Source organism: Gopherus evgoodei, chromosome 13 (genome assembly GCF_007399415.2).
Source record: "Gopherus evgoodei ecotype Sinaloan lineage chromosome 13, rGopEvg1_v1.p, whole genome shotgun sequence".
NCBI lineage: Eukaryota > Metazoa > Chordata > Testudines > Testudinidae > Gopherus > Gopherus evgoodei.
Window position 1 is genome coordinate 20045906 of NC_044334.1, and position 23371 is coordinate 20069276.

The following is a 23371-nucleotide window of genomic DNA, read 5'->3' on the forward strand; positions in this document are numbered from 1 at the left end:
GCTTACAATTATGGAAAAGAAACAGATTCACTGTCTGTTAATTTCTCCACAAATGTTTTACATTTATACATTTTTTTCTTACTGCTTTATTTCAGTCATTAATGTAAGAAGGCATTTAATTGAATGAAACACAGATTCATATGCACCACATTTTATGAGTTTTCAGAAGCCATTTGGGTAGTTGGATACATTTTGTATGCTCTGCCATTAAATCCAAAGGATTTTTAAATAACCTATTGCTTTTGGGAACTTTCGTATGCAGTAGAATACATTTCAACATTGTTCATCCCAGCTAAGGGTGAACTTGTGTTTTCAGCATCTTGTCCCATTGCAGATGGAAGAGCGTCGAGACAGCATGTTGGAGACAGCCAAACTCTGCTTTGCTTCGGCATCTCGCTGTGAGGGAGATGGAGATGAAGAGGAGTGGCTTATTCACTACATGCTGGGAAAGATTGCAGAGAAGCAAAAGCAGTCTCCTGTTATCTATCTATTTCATTACAAACAGGCAGGTCACTACCTCCATGAGGAAGCTGCCAGGTATCCAAAGAAGATTCACTACCATAACCCACCAGAACTGGCCATGGAGGCATTAGAGGTAAAATGGGAAACACACAAAAGCTTGGTGCCAGGTCTGCTAGCTAAACTGAATCAGAATTTAACAGCTGTTACCAAGTTTTAAGTGTGCTGAAAATGTTGACACACATGCATAGTTTAACCAGTAGACATCATTTTCTGGTTTTTAAAACATAGAAGGTTTATATTACGTTTTCTCCAGTTAGTTGAAATAACAATAATCATTATTATTAGCATAGTAGCAATAGATATGCATTGTACTTTACAGATGGAAATATATTCAAGACAAAATCCAGGAATCAAATGGAATTCCTATAAATGCTTGCATTATAAAGCATTTATAGGTATGATACTGATATCAGATAATGCTACTGTTTATCACTTATTTAATAAGAGTCAAATTAGCTTTACCCACATAAAACACATAAGTCAGACTTTGAGGTTGAAGTATAGGTGGTTGGGGTGAAATCCATCCCCTCACCCAAAGACAAGGCATGGGCTGACATAGTAGTCACAAACCCTCTACATCCATGGTGTAGCTTGTTAAGGACATTGGCTGTAGGGTGTATCCAGTGACCTCCTCCAGTGTCTGTCCTCATTGCTTCATTCCATTGCGTGGAGGGAGCACCTTTTTGTTTTGAGAACCTGTGCCATTTACTTGACTTGAATAGACAGGAAATGTCCTGATGAGGTACATGTGACAGCAAATAACTTGCTCTGCAAATCTCAGAAATTTTTGCAGAGCAGGGTCTACTTCTTGGAACTAGTTTCAGAATTCTGAGCTCTCTACTGATTTAATGGACTGTGTTTTGTTTTCCTAGGTATACTTCCGGCTTCATGCCTCTATTCTGAAACTTCTGGGGAAACCAGACTCTGGGGTGGATGCAGAAATATTAGTTACTTTCATGAAGGAGGCTTCTGAGGGACCATTTGCCAGGGGTGAAGAGAAGAACACTCCAAAAGTTACAGAAAAGTGAGTGCTAACTTCCAGAAAATACTCTCAAAACTTACGTTATATTTTTCTGAGATCTCTGCAATATATAGGCACAATGTAGGGAGAATGGTTAACAAAAGAAGGGGACACCCTCATCTTTGGATCCACTGGTGAAACCATTATTTTTGATTAATTAGCAGATGCTTTACTTAAAAGTACAGCGTAATTTATTGACATGAGCCCTCTAGCTTTGGTTTGTTAGTGGCTATGAAATAAAGATGTCTTGACACAAACCAGTGATGGGGATCCAGTTTGCCCTTTTTCATTTCTTCCCTGTGTCTTATGGTGAAAATCCATCCTGTTGATGTTGCTAATAGATTTGATTATATACAGAAGATAATGATGCAAGAGAAGCAGTCTGTTTCCATTTAATTTATATAGACACTGACTATGCTAATACTCTTCCTTTTCATTTTTGTCTTCTTCCCATCTACCCAGGGAAAAGACTTGCATGATTGATGAAGACTCTCACTCTTCTGCTGGAACAGTACCAGGCCCTGGGACTTCTCTCCCCTCTTCCTCTGGTCCAGGTCTGACATCCCCACCTTACACAGCCACTCCAGTTGACCACGATTACGTCAAATGTAAAAAACCCCGTCAGCAGGCAACGCCGGACGGTACAGTCCCTGTTCTCAATACTGCCAGCACAGGGAGGTGCTCTAATCATGGGGGGCTTGACCTGGGAAGATCAATTTGCTCATTTCAAGGAGGGTGACGGGTCTGTGGTAACACGGGCAATATTGCTGCTCATTAACTCCATAAATTCACAGTGGTCAGAGCTTTAAATAAAACATTCAAGGTCGTCACCTGCCACCCAAACTAAATGGGAATGGGGGTGGGATGGGGTATGTAGCTGTTAAATGGTCCTTCAGTGATGTGGCATATCTCTAGAGCCAATCATGTGCTTGTTGAGCTTATGCGGAAAGACTTAGGTTTAATTGATACCTGAGTTTGTACCGTTTCAGTGCTTCCTTGACTAGATGAGAATCTGAGCAAGTCAGTTAACTTTTTGTGATGTTCCATCCAAAAAATCCCACCAGAGTTTATCCCATTTGGAATGAGGCAGGTGGCGACTGTCTGAATATATTGCTTATCAACACAAGGTGATTTGCATGGTGGTCTAATAGACTTCATCTTTTAATTTTTTCTTTATTATTTACAGTAACTGGCTAGCAGCATGTTTCTGTGGATCATAAAATAACAGCTGATTGGTTTGGAAAGTAAAGTAGTGGGGCAGTGTAGTGTAGTGGTGTCATTGCAATACAAATTAATAGAAATCTTCTATTTAGGAAACCTGACACTGTCTTTCGGCAGGCAGTTTTGTTTCAACATCACCTCTCTGGTGACCAGCTTAGCTATCTGTCCCCCTGGATTTGTGGCTACCAACATTCATGAATAAAGTGCATATTCTGCAGAGCACTTCTGCAGGTGAACGTTGATGGATTACAGCATCCTCCTTGAGGAACTGCTGTTTCTGGTCTGAACTTATTTCTGTAGGGTGGGCTGCTTCCATGCCTGTCAACATTTAAAAAATAACTAAACCATAAAAATGTGACCCAATTTCGAAACCAGTAGCTAAATGTCCAGTACCTAACAAGATGTATTTGTTCCTTTTTCTTCCCTACTAATAAATAACTTCTGGATTAAAACCAGCATTTCCTTCACTAACCTGAATATTTAAAAGTTTAGTTTATCCAAACCTTCATTTCAGTATACAGTAATTCGTTCACTGTTTTAAAAGAGAGAGAGAGTGTGTGTAATGAGTGTACACACATTAGTGTGCATGAGTTGTATATAGGCAGGCACTTGTACTACTTTAGCTGCTTCATGTCCTTTCTCTACCAGTCTTACATTTGTGTGTGTTTGTGTAAAATATAAATGAGAGAGAATGGAGATAAAGATACAGGGCTGATCCAAAGTCCATTAAAGTCAATGGGAGTCTTTGCATGGACTTCACTGGGCTTTGGATCAGATCAGGCTCATTCACCATATGCCTGGAAAGCAAGAAGTTCTTCAAGTGCTTGCTCATATAGATTCCAATTAGGTGTGCGCACGCTGCTTGCATGATCATCAGAAGATTTTTACCCTAGCAACATGCAGTGGGTCGGCTGAGGTGCCCCCTGGAGTGGCGCCTTTATGGCGCCCCTGATATATGCCCCAGCTGATCCAGTGCCCCCTCAGTTCCTTTTTGCCACCCGTGAGGGTCCTTGGAACTGTGGAGCACAGCTTAGCTGATCTCCACTCTCCCTAGCATTTGCTTTAGTACGTGTTAATAGGTTCTGATTAGTTGTTAATAGTTATGAATTACTTAGTATAGTTAGAGTTAGTTTGATTAGTGGGGGGGGGGAACAGGGTCTTCTCCCCTTTCCCTTATCCTGGTACCGGTGCCTGGGTCTTCAGGATTCAAACCCTGCTCGGCTTGCCAGAGGCCAATGCCAATGGGAGACCCCCACAACTCTTGCCTACGGTGTCTTGGCCACAGTTGCAAAGCCTCCAAGCCGAGGACCAGGAAAGAGCGGGACTTTAGGCTGAAGCAGCTCCTTATGGAGACGGCACTTAGCACGGTCCCTTCCTCTGTGCACCGAGACTTGGCACCGTCGTCCTCAGTGCAGGGTGCCCCTGCGGCACTGACTGGTCCAGCACCGCATTTGGACTCTACCAAAGACATGTAGTGCCAGATTTCCCCAGCACCTCCACCACGGCGCAGGTCTCTATCTCCAAGCTAGAAGAAGCAGCAGCCCAGGGCAGGTGCAGGACACTTCTGGTTTGTTGGTGCGACAGTTTCCCGCATCGCAGTTGGAGCCATGTCCATTGCTGGAGCACATAGGACAAACATCGGCTCCTGCACTGTCAACTCTGGTGCCGCAAGGGCCGTCAACTCTGGCGCACGTAAGCTCCCTGGAGCACATGGCAGTCGAGCTGAGACTACTCTCCACTCCAGAGACCTTTTCAACAGCACAGGACTTGATTGCGCTCACAGAGCCAACTCCTCGGCAGCTGGCAGCATCTCCGTCACAGACAGCGCTGTCGAGGGGAAAGCCATCCCTCATGCAACCACCGTCGCCGAGTGAAGAAGGACGACACCGGTCCTGGTCCTGATCTTCTTCCCGGCACTCATCACGGCGTCGCTCGCAGTCCTGGCACCGTTCTCGGCGCCGGTCGTACTTGCGACTCCGCTCCAGCTCACAGAGATCTGAATTGCGCTACGGCTGGTACTGATTGGACTCCCAGCACCACTTCCGGTACTGGTCAGAGCGGCACTCAACCTGGAGCCGATCCTGATGCTGATCTCACCAGAGGTTGTCATCAAGATCCAGATCAGGCTCCTGGTACCGATACAACCACAGACACCGATTGACATCTCAGTACTATTCTGCCTCGTGGCACTGTTCTCCAGCACCACGGCACCGTACAGCATGGGGCACGGGGCACCAGCGCGTACAGCACCGCCTTGGCCATCTCGCTCTGCCTCTACATCATCGTGCTCTCAAGGTGGCTACCACTCCCAGGACCAGGGCAAGGGCGATACAGGCCAGTGGCTAGAAGAAGGCCAGGACTCGGGCCACGAACCCCTCCAGTGGTCCTTTTGGATCTCCTAGGCTTACCATCAGGCCCAGAGGGCTCCTTTGGGGGCTTCCCATTCCACCCCTTCGGAGCCCCGAGTATCTGAGGTCACTGTGTCTCGGCCCCCACCCCGTCCTGGAAGACTCTGAGGCGACTGCTCCAGCGCCAATGCAGGCCCACACTACTAGTGTGATGGACCTTAAGCAACAAGATCCTCCACAAGAGGAGCTCATTCAGGATCCCTTAGTCCCGGGGGTATCTTCCTTGTCCTCACCCGATGAGACAGTGGCGGGAACTATGGTTTCGGGCCCTCCTCCTATGGACCTCCATGCCCACCAGGAGCTGCTCCGCAGAGTGGCGTGCAATATGAACCTCCAAGTAGAGGAAGTGGTGGGGTTAGAGGACCCTGTGGTAGACATTCTGTCTGCGGAGGCACCGACAAGAGTTGCCCTCCCCATCATACGAACCCACCAGGAGCTGCTCCGCAGAGTGGCGTGCAATATGAACCTCCAAGTAGAGGAAGTGGTGGGGTTAGAGGACCCTATGGTAGACATTCTGTCTGCGGAGGCACCGACAAGAGTTGCCCTCCCCATCATACGAACCATACAGACCAATGTCAAGACAATCTGGCAATCGCCAGCCTCTATTCCACCTACCGCCAAGAGGGTGGAAAGGAAGTACTTTGTCCCTTCAAAGGACTACGAGTACCTCTATATGCACCCACAACCATGCTCCCTTGTCATGGCTTCGGTCAACGAGAAGGAGCGACACGGTCAGCAGGCCCCGGTGCCTAAATCAAAGGACGCTAGATGCCTAGATTTGTTTGAGTGCAAGGGGTGCTTGGCCGGAGGAGTGCCAACCAGCAGGCACTCTTGAGCCGATATGACTATAATTTATGTCACTCTATGAAGAAATTCAAAGAGTTGGTTCTACCAGAGAGGAATTTGGGGCTATAGTAGAAGAGGGCAAGAAGGTGGCCAGAATCTCCCTGTAGCCTCTCTGGATGCGGCAGACTCAGCAGCTAGGACCCTGGCCTCGAGCATAGCCATGCGCCACATCTTATGGCTGCAGGTCTCTGGCTTACCACCAGAGTTACAGCAGACCTTCCAGGACCTGCCCTTTGCTGGTCAGGGCCTATTCTCTGAGAAGACAGACTCAAGGCTCCAGAGTCTGAAGGACTCGAGAACTTTCATGCAGTCTCTGGGAATGCATATCCCAGTAACTCAGAGAAGGCCCTTCAGACCACAGCCTCAGAGGTCATACCCTCCCCCTCGGCCGAGACAGGACTTCTTTAGAAGATGCGGCCGAGGTGGTAAAAGGAAACAAATGGGACACCAAGCCAGCCAATGCCAGGGTCTTCCCAGGCCATCAGCAGGGCCTAAGCAGAACTTTTGAAGGTGCACCTGAGGACGGAGCACCAATCTGAATTCAGGATCCCTCCCCGCCTTTCCAAAATAGTCTCTCCCATTTCCTCCGTACGTGGTCCTACATAACATCAGACCGTTGAGTCCTACTCACAGTGGAAAGAGGATACTCCCTCCAATTTGTTTCCCCCCCCGTCCCTCTTCAGGGACCCTTCTCACGAGCACCTCCTTCTACAGGAGGTCCAATCACTCCTGGCTTTGAGAGCGATAGAGGAGGTTCTGAGAGAGTCAAGGGGCAAGGACATTTATTCCTGCTACTTCCTAATCCCCAAGGCCAAGGGCGTGCTTTGGCCCATCCTGGATCTACGAGGACTGAACAAATTTATGGTAAAGTTGAAGTTCCACATGGTCTCAGTAGGGACCATTATTCCTTCCCTAGATCCTGGAGACTGGTACGCCACCCTCGACATGAAGGACACGTACTTCCACATTGCGATCTACCCACCGCACAAATGCTTCCTTTGCTTTTTGGTCAATCAACAGCACTTTCAATTCACCATCCTTCCTTTCGGCCTATCCACGGCCCCTAGGGTGTTTACCAAATGCATGGCTGTGGTGGCTGCCTCACTTTATCAACAACGGGTCCAAGTGTTCCTGTATCTCAGTAACTGGCTTATTCAGAGTCGCTCCAGGGATCAGGTGCAGTCTCATCTTCATCTCACCATGAATATGTTCAATCGGCTGGGCCTCTGGCTCAATGTCGCGAAATCCACTCTGGTACCAGCCCAGAGGATAGAATTCATAGAAGCAGTATTAGACTCAGGCCTGGTCCAGGTAATTCTGCTGGAAGCACTCTTCCAATCCCTAGTGAACATCGTCCACAGCCTGCAAAGCTTCCCAACCTCAACCGTGAAAACATGCCTATGCCTCCTGGGGCATATGGCCTCTTGTTTGTGACCAGGCACGCCATGCTTTGACTACCTCTACTCCAAGCCTGGCTATCAACAGTATATCGCCCAGGTTGGGACAGCTTGAGCACGGTGATTACTATCCCATCGGGGTATTAGCCTCTCAGGGCTGGCGGCTGGACCCAAAATCAGTGTGCGAAGGGGTTGCCATTTCATGCCCCACAGCCCTCCGTGTCCCTAGGCAAGAATGCGTCATCCCTGGGATGGGAAGCCCACCTTGGGAACCTCCGTACACAGGGACTATGGTTGGCAGGAAAGTTATCCCTGCACATCAACATACAGGAACTCAGAGCAGTGCGCCTGGCATGTCAAGCATTCCGAGAGCGCATTCAAGGCCATTGTGTTGCAGTCCTCACAGACAACACTACAGCCATGTTTTACATCAACAAGCAAGGAGGAGCCTGGTCGTCCCCCCTCTGTCAGGAAGCCACTCATCTGTGGGAATTCTGCATAACCCATCCATCTGGTGGCATCGTTTCTCCCAGGGGTCCAGAACACCTTAGCAGACCACCTCAGCATATCATATCAGGCTCATGAGTGGTCGGTTTGCCTGGATGTCATCCACTCTGTCTTCCTGAAAACCTATTTGCCTCTCACGAGAATCGGAAATGCCAGGTGTTCTGCTCTCTCCAAGGGTGCTCTCCAGGTTCCCCGTCGGACACCTTCCTAATTCAGTGGAAGGATCACCTGCTATGCCTTTCCTCCATTCTCGCTAGTCCACAGGGTCCTAATCAAACTGTGCAGGGACAGAGCCCATCTGATTCTGGTCGCCCCGGCGTGATCCAGACAGCCCTGGTATACCACTCTCCTGGAGCTGTCAGTGGACACCCCAGTTCCACTCCGACTGTGGCCAGACTTGGTCATTCAAGATCAGGTCGACTCTGTCATATTGACCTGCAATCTCTCCACCTCACAGCGTAGATGCTGCATGGCTAAATCAATCTGAGCTGTGCTGTTCTCACTCGGTCCAGCAGATTCTTTTGGGTAGCAGGAAGCCCTCTACCAGGTCCATGTACTTAACCAAGTGGAAGTGGTTTTCCTGCTGGTGCGCCCGGAATCATAGGACCCTCCCTGCAGGCATCAGTACCTATCATCTTGGACTACCTCTTGTCCTTAAAGCAGCAGCGCTTGGCAATATCTTCCATCAGAGTGCACCTGGCAGCTATTTCAGCTTTTCCAGGCAAAAATGGGCGCTTGGTCTTCTCCAGCGGATTTCTTCAGGGGTTGGCGTGCCTCTTCCCATGAATTTGACAACCGGTCCCTACGTGGGATCTTAACCTGCTCCTATCCAGACTCATGGATGTCCTGTTCGAGCCAATGGCTACCTGCTCACTCCTGTACCTTTCCTGGAAGACAGCCTTCCTCGTAGTTATCACCTCAGCGAGGCGTGTGTCTGAGCTCAGGGCACTCACATCGGGACTACTGTATACGATGTTCCACAAGGAGAAGGTACAGCTGCGACCCCACCCGCCTTCTTCCCTGAGGTGGTATCTGCCTTCCATGTCAACCAGGACATATTCCTCCCTGTCTTCTACTCGAGGCCACACGCCTCTTGACGGGAGCAACAGCTGCACTCCCTAGATGTTCGCAGGGCCGTGGCCTTCTACATCGAGCAAACGAAACCCTTCAGGAAAATGTCACAGCTGTTTGTTCTTCTTCGAGTGATTGCTCACATCCATTCCAGTTAGGTGTGCGCGCCGCGCGTGCACGTTCGTCGGAAACTTTTTTACCCTAGCAACTCCAGTGGGCCGGCAGGTCGCCCCCTAGAGTGGCGCCACCATGGCGCTCTATATATACCCCCGCCGGCCCGCCCGCTCCTCAGTTCCTTCTTACCGCCGTGTCGGTCGTTGGAACTGTGGAGCGCGGCATAGCTGTCCTCCACGTCCCTAGCTCTCCTAGTTTCTATCGCTTATCTCTAGTTCCATATAGTTGTTAATTAGTATTGTTAAGTAGATAGTTTAGTAAATAGTTGTTAAGTAGTTCTTTGCCGGGGGCTTAGCCCTTCCCGGCACCCGGCGCCAGGCTCATGCCTGTTTCGCCAGGCTTCAAGCAGTGTGCGGCCTGCAAGAAGCCCATGCCTACCAGCGATCCCCACGAAGCGTGCCTGAAGTGCCTCGGGGAATCGCACAGATCTGACAAGTGCCGCATCTGTAAGGCTTTTAAGCCGAGGACAAAAAAGGAGAGGGATCAGAGGCTCCGAACTCTCCTAATGGAGGCGGCACTTGACCCGTCGTCTTCGCAGACCGTGGTTTCGGCACCGGCACCGGATCGCTCCGGCACCGAGAAGACTCCCCGGCACCGACCTTCTCCGGCACCGGAATCAGAGCCTAGGCCGTCGAAGTCTGATACTCCGGCCAGGCAGACCCGGCTTGAGCGCCCGGCCTCGACATCGGCCGCGGCGCCGCCGGCACCGTCAGCACCGTTGACTCCGGGCCCGGCGGGTCCGTTGAGTCCGGTGCCGCCGAGCTCCCCCATGAGATCTGGGGTTGAGATAGTGGTCCCATCCACTCCGGAGACCTTCGCCTCGGCTCGGGACCTTATTGCCCTGACTGAGCCCACTCGGCTGCCACCCCCGGTACCTCCGGTGCGGGTTGTGTCCAGAGGCAAGCCCATGCTGTCGGCGCCGCCCAGAGACAGTCGTTCCCCATCCAGGTCCCGACGTCTTGGGCGCTCCAGATCCCGACGCCGCTCGCAGTCCCGGCACCGCTCCCCTCAGCGATACCGGTCGCACTCGCGGCAACGGTCGGCATCGAGACGGTCGCGGTCAGGCTCCAGTCGGCGTCACCGGCACCGCGACTCCAGGAGCAGGTCCCGACGCTACTCGCCGCACCGGTCGACCTCCCGGCACCGAGCTGGTGGCAGGTCCCGGTCTCGGTCGACCTCCCGGCGCCGAGCTGGTGGTAGGTCCCGGTCGACCTCCCGGCACCGAGCTGGGGGTAGGTCCCGGTCGACCTCCCGGCACCGAGCTGGTGGCAGGTCCCGCTACCGAAGCGGCACCCGGTACCGATCAGGATCCCGGCACCGTGATAGATCCCGATCCCGGTCCCGGTCCCGGTACCGATATGACTCCCGGCACCGGTCCCCGGCACCGACACGATCCTCCGTGCCGGCCCGCGCGGACCCATACCATCCGGGGTCGGCCCCGCCGTGGCCCTCGAGACAGCCGTCCGTATCTTCTCAGACGGACAGTGGGTATGCGCTCGGCACCGACCGGCAGGCGGCGCTGTTCGGGGATCCGCCGCTGCAAGACCAAGGCCCACAACAGTGGGGATTCTGGACACCCTGGGCATACCATCAGGCCCAGGGCCCCCAGCAGCTCCCTGCCAGACCGGCGACTGCGGAGCGTAGGGCCCCTGAAGCCTCCTTGTCTCGCCCCCCTCCCTCCCTGGAAGGGGAGGAAGGGTCCAAACAGCAGGACTCCGCTGTGGCTCCGGAGGCAGAGGCGAGGGCTGAGGATGACCCTCAGTTGGACACTATCGTGCCTGGGGTCTCCTCATCCTCCTCCCCGGATGAGGCGGTGGCGGGTACCTCCTCCAACAGTCCCCCCCCGCTGGATCTCAGGGCGCACCAGGACCTCCTCAGGCGTTTGGCTCAAAACCTGAGTCTGCAGGCAGAGGAGGTCTCGGAGATAGAGGACCCAATTGTCACCATCCTCTCTTCCGATGCTCCCACCAGGGTCGCCCTGCCGTTCATACGGACCATCCAGGCCAATGCCAATACTATCTGGCAGTCCCCGGCCTCCATCCCTCCGACAGCGAAAGGAGTCGAGAGGAAGTACATGGCCCCTTCTAAGGGGTACGAATATTTACATGTTCACCCGACTCCCGGTTCGCTGGTAGTACAATCGGTGAACGATAGGGAGCGTCACGGCCAGGAGGCTCCGGCCCCCAAATCCAGAGAAGCCAGGCGGATGGACCTCCTTGGCCGTAAGGTGTATTTGGCTGGGGCGCTGCAGCTCAGGGTCTCTAACCAGCAGGCCCTGCTGAGCAGATACGCCTTTAACTCCTGGGTGGCAGTGGACAAATTTAAGGAGCTGCTGCCACAGGATGCTCGCCAAGAGTTTACGGCCATCCTGGACGAAGGCAAGAAGGTCGCGCGCACGGCCTTACAAGCCTCCTTGGACGCTGCGGACTCGGCTGCCCGTACCCTCGCGTCAGGAGTTACGATGCGTCGCATCTCCTGGCTGCAGGTTTCCGGCCTTCCGCCGGAGCTCCAGCACACGATACAGGACCTTCCTTTCGAAGGCCAGGGCCTGTTTTCCGATAAGACAGACCCCAGACTTAAGAGTCTAAAGGACAACCGGGTCATTGCGCGGTCCCTCGGGATGCACACCCCCGTGACACAGCGTAGACCCTTTAGGCCGCAACAACAGCAGCACCGTAGGCCGTTTTCCCAGTTCCGCCAGCGGCAGGACCTTTACAGGCGCCGCGGCAGGAACGGCAGGCGCAGGCAGTCTGGGAAGCAAGGGGGGCAGAACCAAGGCTCCTCGAAACCCCCGCCTGGTCCTAAGCCTTCATTTTGAAGGTGCGCCCGAGGGCGCGGTAACAGTTTCCCTTATGGATCCTTTCCCCCCGTTTTCAAGCCGCCTTTCGTTTTTCCTCCCGGCGTGGTCCCAAATAACATCGGACCGCTGGGTCTTAAGCCTGGTGCAGACGGGATACCGCCTGCAGTTTGTTTCGTCTCCTCCTTCCCGCCCTCCTTCCTCGTCCCTCTTCAGGGACCCCTCTCACGAGCAATTTCTTCGACAGGAGGTGCAGACGCTCCTCAGCAAAGGAGCTATAGAGGCGGTTCCGGAGAACGAGAAAGGCAAGGGGTTTTATTCCCGCTACTTTCTGATCCCCAAGGCCAAGGGGGGCCTCAGGCCTATCCTCGACCTGCGAGAACTCAACAAATACCTCGTGAAGTTGAAGTTCCGCATGGTATCCCTGGGGACCATTATTCCATCCCTGGATCCGGGAGACTGGTACGCCGCCCTCGACATGCAGGACGCGTATTTCCACATTGCCATTTGGCCGCGCCACAGACGCTTTCTCCGCTTCGTTGTGGGGGCTCTTCATTATCAGTTTGCAGTCCTCCCATTCGGCCTGTCCACGGCCCCGAGGGTGTTTACAAAATGCATGGCAGTTGTCGTGGCGCATCTTCGGCGCAACCGTATCCACGTGTTCCCTTATCTGGACGACTGGTTGATTCGGGGCACGTCGGAACAACAGGTCAGCAGCCATGTCCGCCTGATCACCGCCATATTTGCAAGTCTGGGCCTCCTGATAAACACAGACAAGTCCACTCTGAGGCCCACGCAGAAGGTGGAATTTATCGGGGCGGTCTTGGATGCCACTGTGGGCAGAGCCTCGCTACCTCTGCAACGGTTCCAGACCATGGCGGCGATCGTTCAACGTTTGCGGTCAGCCCCGTTGACGTCAGTGAGGACATGTCTAACCCTGTTAGGCCACATGGCGGCGTGCACTTTTGTGACCGGCTACGCTCGGCTCCACATGAGGCCTCTCCAGCTGTGGCTTATCAGCCGTTACAGGCCGCAAAGGCAACCTTTAGACATGTTAGTCACAATTCCCCAGAAGGTCTTAGATTCTCTCGGCTGGTGGTTGGACCAGTCCGTATTATGTGCGGGTCTTCCCTTTCACCCCTCTCAGCCATCGGTATCCCTGACAACGGATGCCTCAGATCTGGGCTGGGGGGCCCACCTAGGGACCCTGCGGACACAGGGCCTGTGGTCCCAGGAGGAGGTGGGGCTCCACATCAACATACGGGAGTTGAGAGCGGTCCGCCTTGCTTGTCAAGCGTTTTGTCATCAGCTTCAGGGTCGTTGTGTCGCCGTGTTTACGGACAACACGACGACGATGTACTATATCAACAAGCAGGGCGGCACCAGGTCCTCCTCCCTGTGCCACGAGGCGATACGTCTCTGGGACTTTTGCGTAGCCCACTCCATTCACCTCAGGGCTTCCTTCCTCCCTGGAGTACGGAACACTCTGGCAGATCGATTGAGCAGATCCTTCCTGTCACACGAGTGGTCCCTTCGCCCGGATGTCGCTCTCTCCATTTTCCGGAGGTGGGGTTATCCCCGGGTGGACCTCTTCGCGTCCAAGGGGAACAGGAAGTGCCCAGCGTTCTGCTCCTTTCAGGGCAGGGAGCCGGGGTCGATAGCGGATGCCTTCCTCATCCAGTGGTCGACCCACCTGTACTATGCATTTCCCCCGTTCCCTCTGGTCCACAAGGTCCTCCTGAAGGTGCGCAGGGACAGGGCGCTCGTGATCATGGTGGCCCCGGCGTGGCCCAGGCAGCACTGGTACACCATGCTGCTGGACTTGGCCATAGCCGACCCAGTTCCCCTGCCCCTTCATCCGGACCTGATTACCCAGGACCACGGGACCCTCTGTCACCCAGACCTGCAGTCGCTGCACCTGGCGGCCTGGCTCCTGAGTGGCTGACTGGCTCAGAGCTGCGCTGCTCTACGCCCGTGAGAGAGGTGCTCTTGAGCAGCAGGAAACCGTCCACAAGAGCCACATATTCAGCGAAATGGAAGCGCTTCTCCTGTTGGTGCGTAGAGAGAAATCTCCGCCCTATGGAAGTTTCGGTTTCCGAAATATTAGACTACGTTTTGTCCCTCAAAGGGCAAGGTCTGGCTTTATCGTCATTGCGAGTCCACCTAGCAGCTATCTCCACCTTTCACCCGGGTGTGGACGGTCGCTCCGTTTTTTCTCACCCGACGGTGTCGAGATTCCTTAAAGGGCTGGAACGTTTATTCCCTAACGTCCGTCCCCCTGCCCCAACCTGGGATCTTAACCTGGTGTTGTCCCGGCTCATGGGACCCCCCTTTGAGCCGTTAGCTACTTGCTCCCTGCTCTACCTCTCTTGGAAAACTGCCTTTCTAGTGGCTATCACCTCAGCTAGACGGGTGTCGGAGCTCCGAGCTCTGGTGGTAGACCCTCCATATACGGTCTTCCACAAGGATAAGGTGCAGCTGAGGCCACACCCTGCTTTTCTGCCCAAGGTGGTCTCAGCCTTTCATATCAACCAAGAGATTTTCCTTCCGGTTTTTTTCCCAAAACCTCACTCCTCAGGCAGGGAGCAGCAGCTCCACTCGCTGGATGTCCGTAGGGCTCTCGCGTTCTACATAGAGAGGACTAAGCCCTTCCGAAAATCCCCCCAACTTTTCGTGGCGGTAGCAGATCGTATGAAAGGTCTTCCTATCTCCTCCCAGAGGATATCCTCTTGGGTTACGTCCTGTATCAGGACTTGTTATGACTTGGCCCATGTCCCTGCGGGCCGTGTGACTGCGCATTCTACCAGGGCGCAGGCGTCGTCGCTGGCTTTCCTAACCCGTGTGCCCATCCAGGAAATCTGTCGGGCAGCGACCTGGTCATCGGTCCACACCTTTGCTTCCCACTACGCCCTGGTCCAGCAGTCGAGGGAGGATGCGGCCTTCGGAACTGCAGTGCTCCGGGCCGCGACTTCTCACTCCGACCCCACCGCCTAGGTATGGCTTGGGAGTCACCTAACTGGAATGGATGTGAGCAATCACTCGAAGAAGAAAAGACGGTTACTCACCTTTGTAACTGTTGTTCTTCGAGATGTGTTGCTCACATCCATTCCACACCCGCCCTCCTTCCCCACTGTCGGAGTAACCGGCAAGAAGGAACTGAGGAGCGGGCGGGCCGGCGGGGGTATATATAGAGCGCCATGGTGGCGCCACTCTAGGGGGCGACCTGCCGGCCCACTGGAGTTGCTAGGGTAAAAAAGTTTCCGACGAACGTGCACGCGCGGCGCGCACACCTAACTGGAATGGATGTGAGCAACACATCTCGAAGAACAACAGTTACAAAGGTGAGTAACCGTCTTTTGCTGTGGCAAACCGGATGAAGGGCCTTCCAGTCTCCTCCCAGCGCATCTTGTCTTGGATCACATCATGCATCTCTGCATGCTATAACTTGGCTGGTGTCCCATCTACACACCTTCGCCATCCACTGTGCGATAGTGCAGCAGTCCATGGGTGATGCTGCATTCGGTTCAGCGGTCCTTCACTCGTCAGCATCTCACTCCAACCCCACCGCCTAGGTAAGACTTGGGAATCACCTAACTGGAACGGATATGAGCAATCACTTGAAGAAGAAAAAACAGTTACTCACCTTTGTAACTGTTGTTTTTCGAGATGTGTTGCTCATATCTATTCCAAACCCACTCTCCTTCCCCTCTGTTGGAGTAGCCAGTAAGAAGGAACTGAGGGGGCACTGGGTTGGCTGGGGCATATGTCTGGCACCATGAAGATGCCACTCCAGGAGGCGCCTCAGCTGCCCCACCGAATGTTGCTAGCATAAAAATCTTCCATTGATTGTGCACACGGCACGCGCACACCTAATTGGAATGGATATGAGCAACACATCTCGAAGAACAGCAGTTACAAAGGTGAGTAACTGTCTTTTTTTTTTATTATGTAGCTAGTATGCTTTGGAAATCATTGGGCAGTCACCTTTATTTGTTGGCAGGTACATTATTTGCCTCTCTGTTATCAGCCACATTCATTAGCAGATAGTTTTTGCCCTGTTAGTCAAAGAATCTTCTCATAAATTCTGCTGTTACTTGAATGTGGGGCCAGTCATGATCTGCCTTTTCTCCCCACTTGCGAAGACTGACATTGCAAACGAAAAATGTAAAAAAAAAAAAAAAAATTTAAAAGCATCCTAAAGTAATATGCACTGTGTGATTTCAATTCTCTGACAGAGTACATATGCATAGACCCTACAGCTTGCTGAAATGGTCTTTGGAGACAGATGAGTTGTTGCAGTGTATGTCATGAGTGCATTCACTCACAAGAAGGCATTATGGGTGATGGCATACTAATTTCTTGATGGAGGAAGGTGGGCTACATAGCAAAACCAAAACGTGCAAGCCAAGGAGCTGTTACATCCATCAGAGCTGAAGCAGCATTGCTGCAAGCCTGGCATGGCATAGCATAGCTGCTGTCACAGCTATTGAAATTAACAGTTTGTAGAAGAAGCCAAGTTAGGGTGCCCTCTAGGAAGGTAGAGTGTGACTGTTCCAAGTAGAATTGCAAAGGACTGCACCAATCATAATGCCTTAACTTGCTGGCAAAGCCAAACTACAGCAGCAGCATACTTTAGAGCCCCAGGAAATTAAAATATTTGCCTAGGGCTGCTGTTGCAGAGGGAGGAGTGCTAACAGGTTGAGAAGCTCAGAAGTTACTCACCTTTGTGTGTGTGTGTGTGTGTGTGTTATTAATGTTGCATTGCTTTGCAATATTTTGCATAATACTTTTGTTAAAATACGTACTTTTTAAGTAAAGTGCTACTGACATCTTTAACACCGTCTAATTACTGCAGAAGTGTGGTGTCTGCATTTCCATTATACTGGTCCTAAAAATAGTCAATTGCTTTTTTTTTTTTAAACTTATTATTTTTGAGAAACTTTTTGCTATTCAGACGCCACTTGAAATAGCCCACACTGGTATTATTCATGAATGAAATAGTTTGGCCCAAATTCAGTTCACGTATCTACCCTAATTGTCTTAGTATTTTTATATACTTATTACCATGGCACCTGACAAAGTAAATGACAATAATATAAGTGACTATAACAGATCCCACACACAAACATCCCCTCTGCTTGCATTGCCACAAGCAAACTTATTAAATAACTCAGCAATAGTCCATAGTCAAACAAATGCTTTACCAAGATATCTTGTTGACCCTGAGGTCAACAAACTTGCTGACCTCAAGAGAGAGTAAGTTCATCCACAGACAGGAGCCCTTCACTGAAAATCACTGGACTCCAGTCCTCAAGTGTGCACCTCTACACAGCTAAAATGTAAAGGGCAAGCATTTATTTTCAGGTGATGTAGCTATAATGTCCATATAGTACTGTGTAGTGTAGTTGTATCCATTTTTGTCCCAGTATATTGGAGAGAGAAGGTGGGTGAGGTAATATATTTTAGTGGACCAACTTCTGTTGGTGAGAGAGACAAGCTTGTGCCTTATCTCTCTCATATTGTACCCCAACTGTCCAGCACATTTCTATATCTGGGAAAAGATGGACACAAAATTCAGAAATGACTGCTATAGTCTAGACCATTTTGAATCCCCATAGTGCTGGTTTAGAATATCATGCTTTAGACAAACTGGAAAATATAGAGCAATAAAAGCTTGTAGATTAGTACAATACTTTATTGTACAGTACACACATTTTAGGTCGGTCTCCCTATGGCAGCTGCTGACCTGCATCTTTCCTTCAGGAGGCAAGAAATATAGCTGAGTTGCAGCAAATATTTGCTGGCAGTTGTGCATGCACAAAACAGGCAGCTTCTTCTCTCAGTGCTCTTTCTTACCCATTCGTCAGGCAACGTCCCCTTTTCCCCTTTGTTGTGTTAGCCCAGTCTTTCCTTTTCCCTCCCCTTCACATCACTGGTTTTGTAACCCAACAGAGTAAAAATCTGAGTTTAACAGTGGATAAACCAAATGTAGACCTCCAAAAGAGCAATCTGGGATTCAATAGGACATTTGCCTCACCTAGGATACCTAGCTAGAGGGGCAACTTTCTACTGAATGCACAGTCATTAGATATGGTCAGCTCTTCACAGAGAGACAGGGAGAAAATACAGACTTTCAGCAGTTATTGTCTCAATGTGTTCAGCTAATCCCTGGTTTAAAATTGATGTTAATTCAGAAAGAGAAAAAATATAAGGTATCTAAATAAAAACAGTTATCCAAATAAGAAATCTAGTTCCCAGAAAGAGAACTGAAAAATTTGTCCTTTTGCTGTAGTATCTGTCTTTTGAATATATTGATGTTCAGCTATGTATATATCTACCAGTGAAGTGCTGAGACAATGCAGAAAACGCATGGAATGACCATTGCTGCTGTAATGCTGAAACATTATATTATTGTTGTCTTTATCCTTGTCATTTACTGCATTCTGTTCAGTTAGATGCTATCATCCTTTTTTTATGTTTTATCTTTGCTGGACTGCTTTTGCAACCAATATTGCCCGTGCTGCCGCTAACCTTTATACAATTCTGTTCCCTAGACATTTTCTTCCTGCTTTTACCTGTCACGGCTTGCTTCAATAATTGGCAAAAACAGCATGTTAAGCTCACTGGGAAAGGCTTCTTGCTTTGTGCTGTGGGAGGAGTCCTACTTCATAGTCTGTTGGTCCTGTGATTCTGCAAATGTTATACAGATGTGCAGTTTCTGTGAGAGTGGGGTTCTCAACATATTGATGAGTCAGAGGTGATCCATGAGGATATTGTGCATCAGCTTGTCACTGGTGCCAAGAATTTAGTAAGATTCAAAGAGGGATCAGACATTTATAGTGATAACAAGAATATCCAGAGTTATAACAGTTAATACAAACAGAATTTTGGAAGGGATACAAAATCCTCATGCATCAGAGTTTAAACCAATCTCTCATTATTAGAGATTAGAATGAAACCTTCATGGAGAGAGATAATAGCACATTTGACTACTATTGTGATTTTGCACCTTCCTCTGAGGCATCTGGTACTGGATGCTCTTGGAGACAGGACATTGAACTAATGGATTCAGGATGGCAATTACTATTCTGTTTTTATCCTTTCTGTAATTTGATCTATTTACTGCCCCTATTTTAATGAGTTTGAATTAGAAAAAATCTGAAATTGATATTTAGTTTAAAAATGTATAAGAAGAATCTGACCAGATAAATAGAATGTTGATAAGCTTCTGTGCTCTGAAATTGTTGATGGTAGAAGTATAGCAGTTGTTAGAGTTGCTAGTTACTAACATATTTAATAATTTGATGAAACTAGACCCAATCCAGGTTTACATCTTTGACTCATTTTGTAAGGGAGGTCCCTTCTGTACACGGAGAGAGGCACTCTGCCTCAAGTGGTGAATCAGCTCCAATGCAAAACTCAACTTTTTATCTTTTTTTCTTTTTTAAAAAAATTAATTACATGAAAGGGCATTTTGATTCCAGATTTGTGTAGGACATTATGGCTGTGGTCTATTTCAAGAATCACAGTGGTATGAGGCCAAGTAATCTCAAATGATTTGACTGCATACCAATGAAAGATAGACATGTGTGTAAGCCAGAGTTCTTCAATTGATGGTCTCTAAGTGTATTCCAGTCGAAGTGCCTATGTGTTCCATACACCTGAGATAGGCTCAGGCCAGGCAAAAAAATCTGCCTTTCTCTCCTCCTGCTCTGAACCGAGAGCATAAGGGGTGATGCAGACCTACCACTTCTCCTGTTCCTTTCTACTGTATGTGGTCTGAGACAGAAATTCTCTAGTGTCTATAGCTTTAGCTAGTGTTCTTGTTCAAAAAATTAGATATTGTTAATAGTTTTAGCAGTTTTAGATAGTGTAGTTAGAGTAGTTCAGAGCTCTGGGGGCACCCCCCCACCCCCGTATGAGAGTGCCCAGTATGCCCAAGATCCCCAGGTGTTCAAGGCCTATCCCTGTTTTTTTTCTGGTCCCTGACTTCCACAAAGCTCATAATCCTTTTAAGTGCAGTATCTGCCCTTGCTTTCCTTGCTGAACCTATCAGTCTCATGAATTCAGGCTTTCAAGATTCCTGATGGACAATTTTGTGAGACTTCAGTCTTATTCTGGCCTATCACACTCCAGCACATCAGACAGAGGCATTGAGAAACACCTCTTCAATCATGGTAGTCTCCGACTCTGGGCTGCTCAGAGCAGAGTTAGACTCTTCCAAACAGAGACATGAGGAGAGTAAAAGTAAACACTCTCGCAAGAAACATGAGAAATCTCCTGCCAAGTCCTCATCTAAAAAAAGGACCTCCTTGCTTACAACTTCTAGGTCAGTAAGACCCCACACCTTGATACGGATGTGTCTGGAACTCCTAAGGAGCATGGTACTGGTTCCTTGACATGGAGAATCAAGAGTCCCCCAAAGCAGCTGATAGCCAAAGGGACAGGACTATCTCTAGTAGTGACAATGGAAAGAGGAACATAGACACGTCCTACACTGATGGTACCAGCATGAAGAGATAAGAAATAATTGTTACTGAAAACTGCTGTCCTTCTGAAACCAGCACTGCTAAGGGGCAGAAACTGGGTCCACTCTCCATCAACAGACTAGATATTCTATCCCAGAGGCCCTTATCATCTTTGCAGATCTGGAATCATTGATACTGTCAGATCCGGCCTAACTAGGGAGCTCCTGACACCATCACTTCACCATTCTCCTGGACTATCAGCTAGCCAATACATAATGAGACCACTGATACTGATGGTGCTGCTCATCAACACAGAGGCCTTATTTTCCTCCACTTAGTCTGGAATTAGCGGGAGAGTTTCACCAGCTTTAATGAGGCAGGAAGTCAGCCCCACCAGAGGATCGAAGATATCATGGGTGCCTTCATATCCTCATAGGAAGGACAGCCCAACTCAGGATGGTACCCTCCTTTCAGGAATCCACCTCATTACCTCTGATGCCTTGTACTAGCCTTATTGGTGTCCCTGAGATCCATCTTTGTGACTCCCAAATATGCGAGGTTTTAATGAGATGCAAGGCAGGATTCCCACCTGGGAAAGAACCTCAACTTGATCAGGGGCACTCTGCAGAAGAGGAGTAACCCATATAGCTGGAACCATTTGCCTTTGTGGGATGATTATCGTTGTCCACATCATATGAGGTGATCACACCATCACCACCTGACTATAGGCAGTTCCAAGACCACCTTGGGAGAATTGCAGACACGCTGCAGATACCCCTGGATAAAATACAGGACATCACTCATGAGCTATTAGATATCCTCCAAAGACCTGGTCCCAGGAAGGAGGCACTACCTATTAATGAGGCCATTTTAGAATCAACCAGAATGGTCTGGAATACTCCAGCTACTTGTGCTCTCACTCTGAGGAAAAGAAATATTCTGCACCATTGAAGGGTATGGAATACTTACTTACTTTCATACTCCAAACTGTAGTGTTGCAGGCTGTCATCAAAAGCGACATCAACCCAAATTTATCCCCACAGGCAAGGAGGCCAAATGTCTAGACCTCTTGAAGAAAGAACTTCACTTTGAGTGTACAGTTCTATTTCGTGAAATAGAACCAAGGTTTAAAGTTGAAATATGGTTGTATTAATTCATTAGCCTCCTAGTCAATGGCAGCATCTATAATTATGAGAAGGGATTCATGGCTCCAATCCTCCAGATTTACCAAAGAAGTCCAGTCCATTGTGGAGGATCTGTCTCTTGAGAGAAATAACCCATTCAGCATGAAAAAAAGATAAATTGTTACATACACTTAAAAACCCATGAGCAATTTTTCACTTTCTGGGTATCTATATCCTGGAGCCACAGAGGAGGTATCGTGAACCTCAGTCTTACAGGCAGCATCCAGCCCCATAACCATTCTATCATCAAAGGACTTATAAGTTCCTACCAAACACCAAGATTACAACACAGTAAGCAGAACGTTTCCTCTTCATTCTTCCAGCCTTAGCCTCAAACCAAGAAATCCTTTTGATGGGGCTTTCAGAAGCCGAAAATCAGGCCCCTAACACAAACACAGGACTCCCGCACCCTATTTTGGAGGTCATCTAGTTCACTTTTTCTCAGCATGGCACCATATAATGTCAAACAGATAGATAGGTTCTAGAGGTTATCACTACCGATGATATGACAGAGTTCCTGTCTGTTCTCCCTCCAGAACTCCCTTCCATGTTCCCCCTTCAGTGACCCCTCTCATAAGAAGATGCTGAGAAAGGAAATAGACTCCTGCTCCATCTGTGAGCCATAGAACTGGTACTGCTTCAGCCCAAGAGAAAATATTCTACTCAAGATATTTCCTCTTCTCCAAGATGAATATACCAAGATAAAAACTGGAAACAATATAATCCACAAACTAGCTTGGACCAGTTGGGGAACAGATGCTCACACCTTGCAGACAGCCACCTGGGTCACCATCTTAAGAACATAAGAACGAACATACTGGGTCAGACATATGATCCATCTAGCCCAGTATCCTGTCTTCCAGCAGTGGCCAGTGCCAGATGCTTCAGAGGTAATGAACACAACAGGGCAGTTACCAAGTGATCCATTCCCTGTCATCCAGTACCAACTTCTGGTTGTCAGAGGCTTAGGGGAACCCACAGCATGGGGTTGCATCCCTAATCATCTTAGCTAATAGCCACTTTTGGCTTTCACAGCGTTCCCTGGCAATGAGTTTCATGGGTTGAACGTAGAAGTACTTCATTATGTTTATTTTAAACCTGCTGCCTATTAATTTCATTGGGTCAGCCTGGTTCTTTTGTTATATTAAGGGTTAAGTAACACTTTCTTATTCAATTTGTCCATATCATTAATGATTTTATAAACCTCTAATATATTTCCCCTTAGTTGTCGTCGTCTCCCTTCCAAGCTGAACAGTTCCAGTGTTTTTAATCTCTCCTCATATGGAAGCTGTTCCATACCCCTAGTCATTTTCGTTTCCTTTCTCTGTACTTTTTCCAATTCTATTTTATTTTATTGTTTGTTTTTTTTGAGATGGGGCGGCAGCCAGAACTGCAAGCAGTATTCGAGGTGTGGGCATGTACCGTGGATTTATATAGGGACATTATGATATTTTCCATCGTATTATCTAACTCTTTTCTAAGAGATCCTAACAGTCTGTTCTTTTGAACTTGCATTTTTGACTGCTTCTGCACATACAACAAATGTTTTAGGAGAACTATCCACGATGACCCCAAGATCTCTTTCTTGAGTGGTGACAGCTAATTTAGATGCCATTATTTTGTATGTATAATTGGGATTATGTTTTTCAGTGAACATTACTTTGCATTTAGCAACACTGAATTTCGTCTGCCATTTTGTTTCCCAGTCGCCCCGTTGTGTGAAATCCCTTAGTTAAATCAAAGCTGATTGCAAAG

The 23371-nt window shown here is 49.2% G+C and overlaps 1 protein-coding gene across 6 annotated transcripts in view; it reads left to right on the forward strand.

Moving 5' to 3' along the window:
• CABIN1 (calcineurin binding protein 1) overlaps positions 1-23371 on the forward strand; it is a 235001-nt gene that overhangs the window by 50964 nt on the left and 160666 nt on the right. For 5 of the 6 annotated variants that reach the window (XM_030582446.1, XM_030582447.1, XM_030582450.1 and 2 more), the window contains 3 exons: positions 335-595; positions 1395-1546; positions 2006-2184. In XM_030582446.1, the coding sequence (XP_030438306.1) occupies positions 335-595; positions 1395-1546; positions 2006-2184 (592 nt within the window). The remainder of the gene's footprint in view (positions 1-334; positions 596-1394; positions 1547-2005; positions 2185-23371) is intronic. The other variant, XM_030582448.1, reaches the window with a different exon arrangement.